This window comes from Convolutriloba macropyga, unplaced genomic scaffold (assembly GCF_964194025.1).
Source record: "Convolutriloba macropyga unplaced genomic scaffold, txConMacr16.3 SCAFFOLD_4108, whole genome shotgun sequence".
In the NCBI taxonomy this organism is placed as follows: Eukaryota; Metazoa; Xenacoelomorpha; order Acoela; family Convolutidae; genus Convolutriloba; species Convolutriloba macropyga.
This window is the reverse complement of record NW_027449189.1, coordinates 1991-14892: the sequence shown is the minus strand read 5'-3', so window position 1 is coordinate 14892 and position 12902 is coordinate 1991. Positions and strand designations below refer to the sequence as shown.

The 12902-nt window shown below is 38.7% G+C and overlaps 1 protein-coding gene across 3 annotated transcripts; it reads left to right on the top strand.

Moving 5' to 3' along the window:
• Positions 1-403: 403 nt before the first annotated feature.
• Positions 404-3893, top strand: LOC142354844 (uncharacterized). Of its 3 annotated transcripts, none has more exons than XM_075407201.1 (2): positions 404-504; positions 1131-3893. In XM_075407201.1, the coding sequence occupies exon 2, from the start codon at positions 1182-1184 to the stop codon at positions 3342-3344; it is 2163 nt and encodes a 720-aa protein (XP_075263316.1). In that variant the 5' UTR covers positions 404-504; positions 1131-1181; the 3' UTR covers positions 3345-3893. The 3 variants fall into 3 exon arrangements, with proteins under 3 accessions (XP_075263316.1, XP_075263318.1, XP_075263317.1); XM_075407203.1 differs by having other exon boundaries at positions 415-504; positions 1172-3893; XM_075407202.1 differs by having other exon boundaries at positions 417-511.
• Positions 3894-12902: the final 9009 nt, after the last annotated feature.

The following is a 12902-nucleotide window of genomic DNA, read 5'->3' as shown; positions in this document are numbered from 1 at the left end:
ATCACCGATTCGGAAGTTTTTTTTCAAGTTTTTCAGGTCTCATAATGTGTTTGCATTCGAGGGATCTGACTTCGTATTCCACAAGATGATTAATTATCTTCCACTTGGTTATTATTCTGAATATTTCCCTAATTAGGATTTCTCGTTCTTTCCTTCTTAGGAATAATGGCTATAACGTATTTGAAAAATTAATTGCCATTTCTTTATCGCTAAAAGTTTCTTTGTTAAAACATTTTGACGAAAGAATTTGAAACGCCAACTTTTGAAAGCCATTTCTTGTTATCACAGAAGCAAATAAATGATATCACTATTCTGCAGTTTTACTTAAATCTCATTTGCTAATATTGTTTGCAAAATTTTTTTTGACTCGATTTGGTTTTTTATATTAGTTTAAAATCAATCGTTTAAAGCAACCAGTCAACAGTTGAGTTTAAAATAATTTTGTAAAGTTAAAGAGCTTTTCTTTGTTAGTTCGATCGGCACACAAGAAAATACAAAAAAACAGTATTCTGTTGAACCAAACTTCTTCTGTGCTTGAACTATTGCTAATTGGACAAATACATTCTTACTCAGAAATTGGTTTGTTGAGTTAATGTGAGCACTATAACAAACTTTCGCCTCATCGATAACAGTTGGTTTCTGGAAGACTGTATTGTTCCAGCTTTTGAACAGAAGAGTTTGAAGTTGCCTAAATCCATAACAACTTTTTGAAGCAGCAAATTAGCTCCAACACTTTTTTGAACACTTTTGTACAGGAAAATTCAGTGGGCGTGTGATTTTCTTAAACCAAAGACTGGACGGTTTTAATTTTTCCACAAATTGAAAAACCTTATAACGGTCAAATGAAACGTATCATCTGAATTTCTGCTTCAAAACAAGTTCAAATGAGGATTTGGGCAACAAAATCAGTTTTAGTCGTATAATGAGTAATGGTAATACAAGCATTTCAACAATCTAATTGACCAGGGGCAAATGAAACGTATCAAAAACTCGCGTTTTTTTAATAATGGTAGTTGCTGAAATTTAGTTTTGCGCTAGCAAGTAATATAACTAAGTATTATTTGGTTCGTTAGCACAATCCCTGAAAGTTTTTCAAGGTTGGTTTAGGAGTACAAAAGTTTGGTTCAAAGTAAAATCTTGATTTTCTATTCCTTTTGGAACGTGTTATCAGTTATAGAAAGATGATTATTTGGTTTATTGTTTTGCTAGCTTTTATTTGTCTTTGCGGTTTTGTTGCAGCAAATTTTTTGAAGACCAGTTCACACGTCCTAAAGCAAATAAGTGACCAAGAAAGACGAGCCCTTCGGAGGAATTTGGAAATTCTCGAAACCGCAAACAACAAATTGGTGAAACTGAAGGCTTACTGCAAAAACGAACTATCAAAAGCGGAATGTCCACTGGACGGCGAATCAATTTTGGATGCAACGAAATGCGCAAAAGAGCTGAAAAGGTTGATTGAATCGCATCTTAAATTTAGCAAATCAGCTTGCTTGGAGTACGAAAGTCTTCAAGATAGCTTAAAAAAAGGGGAGGTGGCTTTGATTATGTCTGAGATGAATGAGTTTGTTCAAAATGGCGCAAAAGCTGAAGCAAAACTGAATGAACTACCGATGCAACTTAAAACAATTAGAGAGAAATATAAAATCACACTTGAATCAAAACTTGCACGCAGTTTGATAGTGCCTGATAATTTGATACAGAATGATTGTCTGAGCCCATCAGAAGTAATCCCATACGGACTGAAAGTCTATAAACTACCTGTCAAACTTGCCTTTGAAGATCTAAGTAAAAAAATTCGGCGTTATCGCCTTGGAACAAGGGGAACTGACTCGAATAGACCAAAGAATGTGATCATGATGGTTGGAATGACCGGAGCTGGAAAAAGTCTCATGATAAACAATCTAATCAATTACATCTACGGTGTCCAATACAATGATGCCTTCCGATTCAAACTAATTGTGGATGACGAAGAAATGCAGGAACGTGACATTGGTTGTGGTGCAAGCAAAGCGAGCAGTATGACTTCTTGGGTAACTGGTTATGACCTGGAATGGATGCCAGGTTTTGGAGCGCCATATGACTTTACCTTGATTGATACACCAGGTTTTGCTGACAGCAAAGGCATAGACTATGATGGTCATGCTATTTCTAGAATTCAGAACTTCTTCAATGACCGAAATGCTTGTCCCGTTCAGGAAATTACTTCGATCGCTTTTGTCATCCAGTCAGGATGCTCTAGGCTCACAGGCGAACAAAAGTACGTTTTTGATCAGGTTTTGAATATTTTCGGGAAAGATATGAGTGGAAATGTCTCGTTGTTCTTTACTTTCGCTGACGCCCAGAATCCTCCTGCTCTCGAATGCGTGAAAAGTCACCGAATACCGTATTCGAAATATTTCAAGTTCAATAATTCAGCTCTCTACGCATCTAACCCGAGCAATGAAGTAAATGAAATGGCGTGGCTATTTGGGTACACCTCAATTAGAGACTTCTTCAATCATCTGAATAGCGTGGCTCCTGCCAGTCTGTACTTAACAAAAGACGTTCTACAAGAACGAGAAAAGTTAAATTTTATTCTGGGACGCCTGCAAAGCAAAATTGACGATGGGATGAATAAGCTACGAGATGTGGAGAATATCATTGACAATATCATCGTCTTACAGGGAACAATTGAATCCAACAAAGACCATAAGATACCCAAAGAAGTCCCGAGGAAGGTCATAGAAATTTCACAAGTTAATGTGAGCAACTGTGAACGTTGTAAGCACACATGTCACAACCCCTGTACTTATGCGCGTAACGGTATCAAAATCTTTTGTGTTGCAATTCAGAATGGGAAATGTGTAGTATGTCCTGGACAGTGCCCACCTTCTGCCCACAGAGATAGCAACAACGTTTACAAGTATGTTTTGGAAACAGTTGAAGAAACTGTTGAAGATATGTTGCATAAGTACAACATTGCAACCAAGGACAAGGATGCTAAGAAAAAATTGCTCCAAAACCTGCTCAAAGAATACCAAAGCTGTCGAAAATCCGTAATTGAAGATATTATGAGCGCTGCAAGTGCAACAAACAGACTCGATGAAATTGCAATGCGCAACTCCTATCTGACCAATATTGACTACATTAAGCGCCTTATTGACTCGGAGGAGCGTGGAAAGCATGTTGAAAAAGAAAATAGACTGAAGCAGTTGCGAAATATGCTAGATCTGGCAGCTACGCTTGACAAGGCCAAAAACAATCCAGATGTACTGACAAATCATGTCAGCGAATACGAAAGAAGTGTCAAAAGTCGCATTGAAGAACTTGAAGAAAAGGACGAGACTGGAAATGGAGAAGCTTAAAATTTTGGTATTCTAGCAAAGCTAACGAAGCTTGAAACATAGTTCCGACTGGAGTGTGTCAAAAAAACTTCCGAAGTGTCTGTAAAACATTAAAAATATTCGTTAAAAATAACTGAAATATCTATCTTTGGCTCGTACCTAACTGCATTTCTATTTCTCCAAAAAATGAATACAAAAACGTCTGCAAGAATCTGTTCTCGTCCATCAGAACATCTCTTTGCAAGCATTGTAAAATACTGTAATTTGCAAATTTTGTAAAATTTAGCTCATAAAGTTTTCACGCTCACGATAATATTTTGTTTGCCAGACAGAGAAATCGAATCAGAACAAAAAATTGCTAAGTTATTATCTAAAACAGACTTTTTAATGAGTATTCACGTTCTCAAATGATTCAGCAATAGGTGCAGAAAAAAATAGAACGTATACAATAAACTTCCAATGCTTTAAATGTTTAATGAAAAACTTTCATTTCAGCGTGTTTTTAAAATTGATTTTGATGAATTAGCTTTGGTTCTACTGGAGCGTGATTTAAACTAAAAATTTACAATTAGAGACAAAGAGTTTTTGATTGAGTATATCATTGGATCGTTCAGGTATTCAATAACAGCAGCTCCTTTGGTATTTGCGTACTACAAACAATTTGCCATTTCTCGACTTATTGTTAACATTATTCGTATGAAATAAAGCTATCCCCTCTGATTACGTGACAATATTTGACAGTTTAAACCACATTTACTTGGTCTCTCCGCTCATTGGGCGAGACAGAAAAACCTAAACTTAATCAATTCAATTGGGCAATGCAGCTTCATTTGTACAAAATGAAACAGAACATGTGGCAGTTCATTTTTTGTTCCTGCCTTACAAGCCGATTGTGTAGTTTGGATAGGGCTGAAGGTTGCAAATGCCTCTGTTACTTTTTTCAATGTTTTCCTCATTATTTCGGATAGTTCAACGGAAGGGAAGTGTTTCTTGGCAATGGTATCAAATGTAGGCCTGTCTCGCTGCATTTCCGATGAAAACGCTCAGTTTTGTACCTTCCACTATGCTTAGAGCCTAGCCGCACGTCCTCACCGCATCTGAAATTAAATTGCCAAAGGGGACATAGTGGTGACGTCTATAGCTGCGAGTTATCCAAAATAATAAAGGTTATAAAGGTAATAAAGGCTATAAAAGTGGACTAATAAAGGTCTTGAGGTAGAAAATGTTTTTGCTGGCAAGCAGGAGGAAGATTGGCTGACGTGCAAGCTGTCATTATTGTATCTCTTACTCTATCATGACAAAAGATAATGTCGCCGCGACTTCGACCTGAATCGGCATGATCCCCAAAACGTCCAAATTTCGTGATTTACAATAAGGCTATTGTGATACCTGTACATTTTTTAGTAATTTTCTAATTTATTTAGAGCAGTAAATTGTGATAAGCTGTCATTTTTTAGTTCAAATTTCAGTTTACCCATCATCCTTACTTCACTTCTAGTCAGTATTTAACGTTTCCCGCTTTAAGTTGCTTTTTAGTCAGTTGAAATTTATTTCCCGCCTCGTGACCAGACATGTCTGTTTACCTGATTTCCTTTGTTGACAACCACTTCACCTCTATTCTTCATATTTCTCAATTCATTATCACTTGCTCCAATCTCTGACTCCACTCCGCAGAATCAAGTGCAAAATTTTGCAGGCATTTCACCTGACGAAATCCAACTACATTTAAAAATGTGTCTTCGCATGGAGAAGTCGACTGTAATCAAGTAAAGTAGGAAATGGCGCAGCTAGCCAACAAAAACACCCCACTAGGAATCGACACCTTTTGGATTAAACCTACACACGAAACGCCTCTCCGATTGGAAATATGGAGGTTTATATCAGTATAAACTATCCTTGATCGCCAAGGAAAACATACTGGATACACTTGTGGGCCCGAAACCCCAATTGTTAGAACTTCAATTGGAACCAATATGCAAAGAAACGATCACCGGACCTTCAGCGCAATCAGAACGGGAACACAATGCCCGAAATGCGCAACAAAAAAAGAATCGGCAAAACATATGCCAAAGATTTATTGAAATCGGAATAATGTGCGGAGAAAAACCTTAGCCACTCGCCGATCGAAAGACGGCATCCTTTCTCTACATTAAAATTAGCGTAGAGGGGCGCCAAATGCTCAACAGTAAGACTCCACACAAAACGATAGACACTCTCACAACCGCTGAAATGTGGAAAATTGTAGAAGACGCGTTCATCAGACCTAGAAACATCACCTTTGACAGACACGTTTTCCTCGTCATAAAACAGCTCAGGGGAGAAACTGTTGAGCAATTCTTTGGAAAACTCAAGGAGTTGGCCTAAAACCGCAATATTGAAAAAAGGAAAGAAATTTGATCAGAAACGTGTTGGTCAAAATTGATGTTTCTAGGTCTGATGAACGCGTCATATACAATTTTCCAGATTTCAACCAATCTAATCGACCCCGAAATGCAAAAGAAACTCCTAAAACAGACAATAGAGCCGAGGAAAGCCCTAGAGCTAGCAAAAAATATGAAACTCGGGATTTGAAGTCAGCACCAAATTCAATCACAAAACAAAACTCTCAATCCGGTCAGCGTTTATGGAATTCAGCATCCATCCAGTACCCGCTCTTGGAATTGGTCTTTTTCAAAAAGTTTCCAAAGCAAGGCAACCGTGCATCCTTCTTTATTGCGAGAAATTGGCAAATAATGCGAGAAATTGGCTTCCTAAACACCAGGGCAAATGTATCGCAAAAAAACTTGCAATAATTGTGGTCTGTTAAACCATATATCAAAAGTATGTGGTCTGTCAAAAACAAAAGAATCAGAAATCTCAGAACCCAGAGAAAGGTCAGCTAACACGGAACCTCATCTCAAAGACACCGTGAATTTCTTACAATCATTGTCGATACTTTACGAATCCGGCTACAGTAGCGGCGACGATAACATGGTGGCTACAGTTCCAAACGATCTTGAGAAAATAGAATACGCATACTGAAGTCGGTAATATTTCGACAACTCAACTCGTTAACTCCGGAAGTACTTGTAGCATTTTGAATAAGTCACTCGCAACGCGAGTGGTAAACAGCAATCCAGCGCAGCCATCCATATGCAATCTGGGTACGCGAAATCGATAAACCACAATCTCGCACTTTCTCAAACGAATCGGTGCAAATTGAGGGTAAAACCGGACCACCCATAACAAGCGAAGGCTGGCATACCTCAGCAGCTACTTTCATATTCATTTCCGATGGCCTCAAACCACTCATCGGTTCTGACCTCTTTTTTTGACAAAATAGGAATTGCAGTCACAAAATCCTCTGCACAACAGGTTAAACAAATGAACAATAATTGCCCACATTCCGCTTTTGAAGAAAGCAGAGCTTTACAATTTCCCGATTTAACAACTCAGATTACTCGACACCCACACCCATTAATTTTCAAGATAAAGTGAACACTGAACACTGAAAAATATGCTTGATGAAAAACACATAACAAAACTCACAAATTGCCCACATAAATATTTTATTTCAAAAATTGTAGTCATTGCTAAAAAGGACCAGTCAAAAAAGTTTGCACGTATTCAGAAAAACTCAATAAAGCTATGCGCAGAAACAAGTACCAAATGCCGAATATCAATACGCTCATCGCATCTTTTTCTCAACAGATGAATGATCCCGCGTCGCAAAGCACAACAAATTTTTCTACATTAGATCTTAAGTATGCGCATAGTCAATTAAATTTAGACCCCAATGCAGCGAATCATTTCATTTTCAATTTAATAAGCGGCGATATGACAGGTACTTACAGATTTCAAAATGGATTTTATGGTCACACAGATATGCCAGATGAATTTCAAAGTGCCGTGGATTAAACCTCAGTAGGACTGAAAATTTATGCTGATTTCTCGACGATATTCTAATTGTTAGCAGATGATTACAAGAAGATGATAAACAACATGTTTTCAACTGTCTCAAAAGACTGGATGAAGAATGTCGTAGAATTATTTTTGCGAAATGTCATTTTTCTAAATTAGAAACTGACTGGCTCGGTTATCATATTTCACAATCGGGTATATTGCCAACCGATACAAAAACACGTGCAACCTTATGCACCAAAAACACAAAAGAAACTTCGTCCTTTCCTCGGTTCTGTGCATTACATAAGTAAATTCATCCCAAATCTTGCACGAATTAGCCATCCGCTACGCCCATTATTGAGAAATCTAATGAAGTCATTTGGATCCAAACGCACGAAAATTATTGTATTCTTGAATGAAGAATCACATTGCAAGTGCGACTGAAAATCACCATAACCACTCGCAAATCGAAACTCGGGTTAATTGTGATGTTTCACGTTCCGGGCTCGGCGCTGGTATTGAACAATTAACAGTGGACGGATGGAAATCGATTGCTTTTACTTCTAGATTCCTAAACTCTTGCGAAGAATAGCACAGTGTTAAAGAATTAGAATTACTAGGTGTAGTCTGGTCCATTGATTATTTTAAAAACTATTTGTACGGAAAACTAAATAACATTATTACCGATCACAGAGCACGTATTTCAAAATTAAAAGAAAACCGGTCAAACAATTCAAACAATAGCCATCTCATTCATTGGGTAGATATACTTCTAACCTAACGGTTTGAAATTGAACATATGCAGGGTGCTAAGATGGGCGTGGTTGACTAGATTTATATCGAAACGTTATTCAGAAAGCTAAAAAAGTTTCTGCTTATGATGAGAATTTCATTGTTACAAATTTGAATTGATTTCCGATTCCTCAAGCTCCATAAAATTAAACTCTAACCAATACGCTCTTCATTTACACAATTTGCTTAAAACATATAATCCCGCACAGCGAATTACTACTAATAGTGCATCTACGAATTCAAAATTTTATTTAGCACATATGACACCCATGCATTCCACTGATTACCGACCAAGTGAAATCCATTAAAAAATACCAGCTACAATGTAAACATTTCTAAAGATGCAAACCCTGCATCAAAAATTCCAGATAACACTACACTCGCTAAGCGAAATCCACTTATTTCATTTTAACCACTCTTTCCAATTTTGAAATGTAAAATAATCCGCGTTGCGAGAAACACATCTTTATACACCAGATTTCTGTTAATTATTAGACATTCCAATCAAAATTACAAAAGTCAATCAACAATAAAAAATTAGTGTTTTTTTGCCGACTAAAATCAGTCAACTATAATTGTCTCAAAATCAAATTTTAACTCTCATCAGAATATTAATCAAACTAATTTAAACTAAAAAAAACCAAATCAATATGCCCCAAGAAACGAATTACTAGAGATCGACTTGGTGACTCTCCTGCTCAGCAGATCCACTTTCTACAACCCTCCCTCCACCATCCCCAGCGGCAATCTCAAACATCAACACACCGCTCACACACAGTCCGCAAATACCAACCTTTGACAATATAACAGGGTAGTTTTTAGCGAATCTCTAATAGCGTCACTAACAAGCAGATATGCGGTTCTCAATGAGGTGCGTGATTGCATCCTCACTAATAATGAAGCTAGATTGAAAGAGCTAAACCCGTGCATCTAATTCTATTGGCGTGACTTTCGCGTGCATTCCGGTTGCGTCCGCATCAAATGTCTTGTGGGACTTCAAGTAAAAACGTCCTGTAATAAGATTAATATTGAAATTTTTGAAACTCCTGTCAACGATGATCGAGCTATTGGACTGGTAGAAAAACTTATATAGACAATAAATAACAAAATTGCATGTATCAAAGAAGAAAATTTGGCTTCTAATTCGTTCTGCATAAATGACGCACAAAAGATTATCATTCACCAACTGCGAATATGTAAACAGGAAACAACAAAGATTTCGCCCTTCAAAGCCTACTTTGGTAGAAAGCCTAAGACCCAGCTGAGCGTAATCTGTTCTGCACCTAGGTTGTCCAATCTCCCTTACGAGAAAATTGTTAACTTTTGTTTAGGTGACGATTAACCCTGAAGCTATCGTCCCTGACAACATGTGGGAAAACGGCTACAGTAGGGATATCGAGGTTGAGAATTGGATGACTCGTGCGACCAAAGACGCCAATGACCGGGAGAAGCATAGCACAGACGGAGAGACTCGATTCCTTCGCACCTCGCTTTGAAGGCCCATACCATTATTGGAACGCGATGCGTGTCAAGCTAGCCCGTCGTGTGCATTGTTGCAAAACTTGAACTGCTTTCCGCTTCCCGAGCTCCATAAAATTAAACTCTAACCAATACGCTCTCCACTTACACAATTTGCTTAAAGCATATAATCCGCACAGCAAATTGCTTCTAATAGTGCATCTATCGCGAATTCAATATTTTTGTTAGCACGTTCGACACCCATTTACACTCGCATGCATTTCGCTCATGGCCGACTAAGTGAAATCCATTAGAAGATACCAGCTACAATGTAAACGTTTTTAAATATGCATACCCTGCATCGAAAATACCAATTAACGCCACACTCTATAAGCGAAATCCACCTACCTCATTTTAACCAATCTTCCCAATATCGGAATGTAAAATTTTCTGCGGGGCGAGAAACACAACTTCCAATCACATTCCAATCATAATTAAAAAAGTCAACCAGCATTAAAAAATTTGTGCTTTTTGCCCGAACTCACCCCTAAAAATCAGTCAAATACAATTGTCTCAAAATCACATTTCAACTCTCATCAGAGTATTAATCAAACTAAATTAAAATACATAAACCAAATCAATATGCCCCCCCACGAAACGAATTACTAGAGGTCGATTCGGTGACTCTCCGGCTCAGCGGATCCATTTTTTACAACCCTCCCACCAACATCCCCAGCGGCATCCTCAAACATCAACACAATACTCACACCCAGTCTGCAACTACTAATCTTTGACAAAATATTAGTTAGGTGAAGTTTTTAGCAAATCTCTAATAGCGTCACTAACAAGCAGAAATGCGGTTCTCAATGAGGTGCGTGGTTGCATACTCACTAATAATGAAGTCAGATTGCAAGAGATAAACCAGTGAATCTATTTCTATTGGCGGGACTTTCACGTGCGTTCCGGTTGCTTTTGCATAGACGAAAAGATAGCGGTACCTAATTCTTTTGGGAAGCGCTCATTGATGATCTACATACAAGCCATCCAGTACATTGGGCTTGATCTGTATGGCTACATATTGCTGGTGGCCATACATCAATAGGGAACTGATTGTCAGATCAGCTTAACGTAAACCCTGCACGTCAGTTGCCGAGAATCGTTAATGAGTAATTCCCGCTGACCAATTTCACTCTTCTATACCGGGTGCTGAACCAAAGCAAGAAATGCAAATTGATTTTGGCGGACGAATTTACAACGAATATGGATATAAAATTGAAAATGGAAACTCATGGAAAATGAAATTTGAAAATAATTAAATACCACGTTCCTTTCGTTTGGATCAAGCAAAATGGCTTGTAGGACATCAAACAAAAACTTTCTGTAATCATCGAGCTATTGGACTGGTAGAAAAACGGATATAGACGATTAGGAAGAGACTTGCATGTATTAAAGAGGAAAACTCGGCTTCCCATTCGTTCTACATAAAGCATGCACTAAAGATAATTATTCACCATCAGCGAAGTTGTAAACAGAAAACAACAAACATTTTGCCCTTCGAAGCCTGCTTTGGTAGAAAACCCAATAACCAGCTGAGCGTAATCTGTACTGCACCTAGTTTGTCTAATCTCTCTTACGAGAATTTTATTATTTTTTTATATGGCGATTACCCCTGAAGCTATCGTCCCTGACAACATGTGGGAAAATGGTTACAAGTGTGATATCGAGGTTAAGAATGGGATGACTGGATTGACCAAAGTCGCCAATGACCGGGAGAAGAATAGAACAGACGCTGAGAATCGATTCCATCGCACCTCGCTTTGAAGACCCATACCATTATCGGAAAGCAATGCAAGTAAAACTAGCCCGTAGAGTGCATGGGAAACGAGGATCAAAAAAGAGTCTTGAAGGATAATACGAAGTGCTGGCACCTGGATCCAATATCCGCAAGGCCAGTCCAACAACTTAGTGTCCGGGTAAAGCGATTGTTACTGTCCGCAATAGTGATTTTGCAGAACTTGGCACACCAAAAGAATGCCAGATAACCCTAAAAGTGTTTGCCGACCGGCGTGTACCGCGTACTTGCAAAAAACTAACTGAAGAACGAACTCAAAGCCCCATTTAGGAACAAACACGCAAGTTAAAAGAGTATAAGAAAAAGGAGCATAAGCGATGGGACCCAGGCAGCAGCATAGGTTCCTCAAGATCTAACATCGCACGTAAGATTGCGGGGTCACATCCTCAAGCTCGCAAATTTTTGGGCGCTTCGAAATTAACAGGAATTGAGGAACCCTACTTCGCCAAGTGAATTTATCATCCCTCCACCGAATGCCCCAGCTTTTGCGCTGCAACAATTTCCGCCGTACGTTTCCAAGTCAACTACTAAAGACAAGCTCTCATCCAACCGAAAGCGTAGAAGCCCGTGACACTATGGCTTCGAGAACTTTTCACCAGACTCGGAAGTTACAGCACCACAAAAGAGACCACGTAGAGCAGGTGACATGGAAATGTTTTAACCACCAAACGTTTTGGTAGTGGAAACCGTCCAGTCAACAGCCGAGCTGGTACCGAAAGAAAGAAGTCATTGGAAAAGTTCCGCCCCCTCACCCGCGATTACGTGCTTTAGCAGATTATGGGAGCCGGACCTTGGAGGGAGACGTCATCTCAATGACAGTCTAAGAGGCTGCGAACCAAAAAACTCTGATTAACTAAATTTGATCTCATTGAAACTCAGTTATTTTGTACTCTGCACGTGCGTAATCTGTACTGCACCTAGGTTGTCTAATCTCTCTTGTGAGAAAATTATTATTTTTTTATTTAGGTGACGATTACCCCTGAAGCTATCGTCCCAGACAACATGTGGGAAAACGGCTGCCAGAGGGATATCGAGGTTGAGAATAGGATGACTCGAGCGACCGAAGACGCCAATGACCGGTAGAGGCATAGCACAGACGGAGAAACTCAATTCCTTCGCACCTCGCTTTGAAGACCCATACATTATCGGAACGCGATGCGTGTCGAGCTAGCCCGTAGTGTGCATTGTTACAAAACTTGAATTGCTTTCCGCTTCCCAAGCTCCATAAAATTAAACTCTAACCAATACGCTCTCCACTTACACAATTGGCTTAAAGCATATAATCCCGCACAGCAAATTACTACTAATAGTGCATCTATCGCGAATTCAATGTTTTTGTTAGCACATTCGACACCCATTTACACTCGCATGCATTTCACTCATGGCCGACTAAATGAAATCCATTAGAAGATACCAGCTACAATGTAAACGTTTCTAAATATGCATACCCCGCATCGAAAATACCAATTAACGCCACACTCGATAAGCTAAATCCACTTACCTCATTTTAACCAATCTTCCCAATATCAGAATGTAAAATTTTCTGATGGGCGAGAAACACAACTTCCAATCACATTCCAATCATAATTAAAAAA

Coding starts and splice junctions, on each gene's coding strand:
- LOC142354844 (XM_075407201.1), top strand. CDS start 1,182: ATGATTATTTGGTTTATTGTTTTGCTAGCTTTTATTTGTCTTTGCGGT.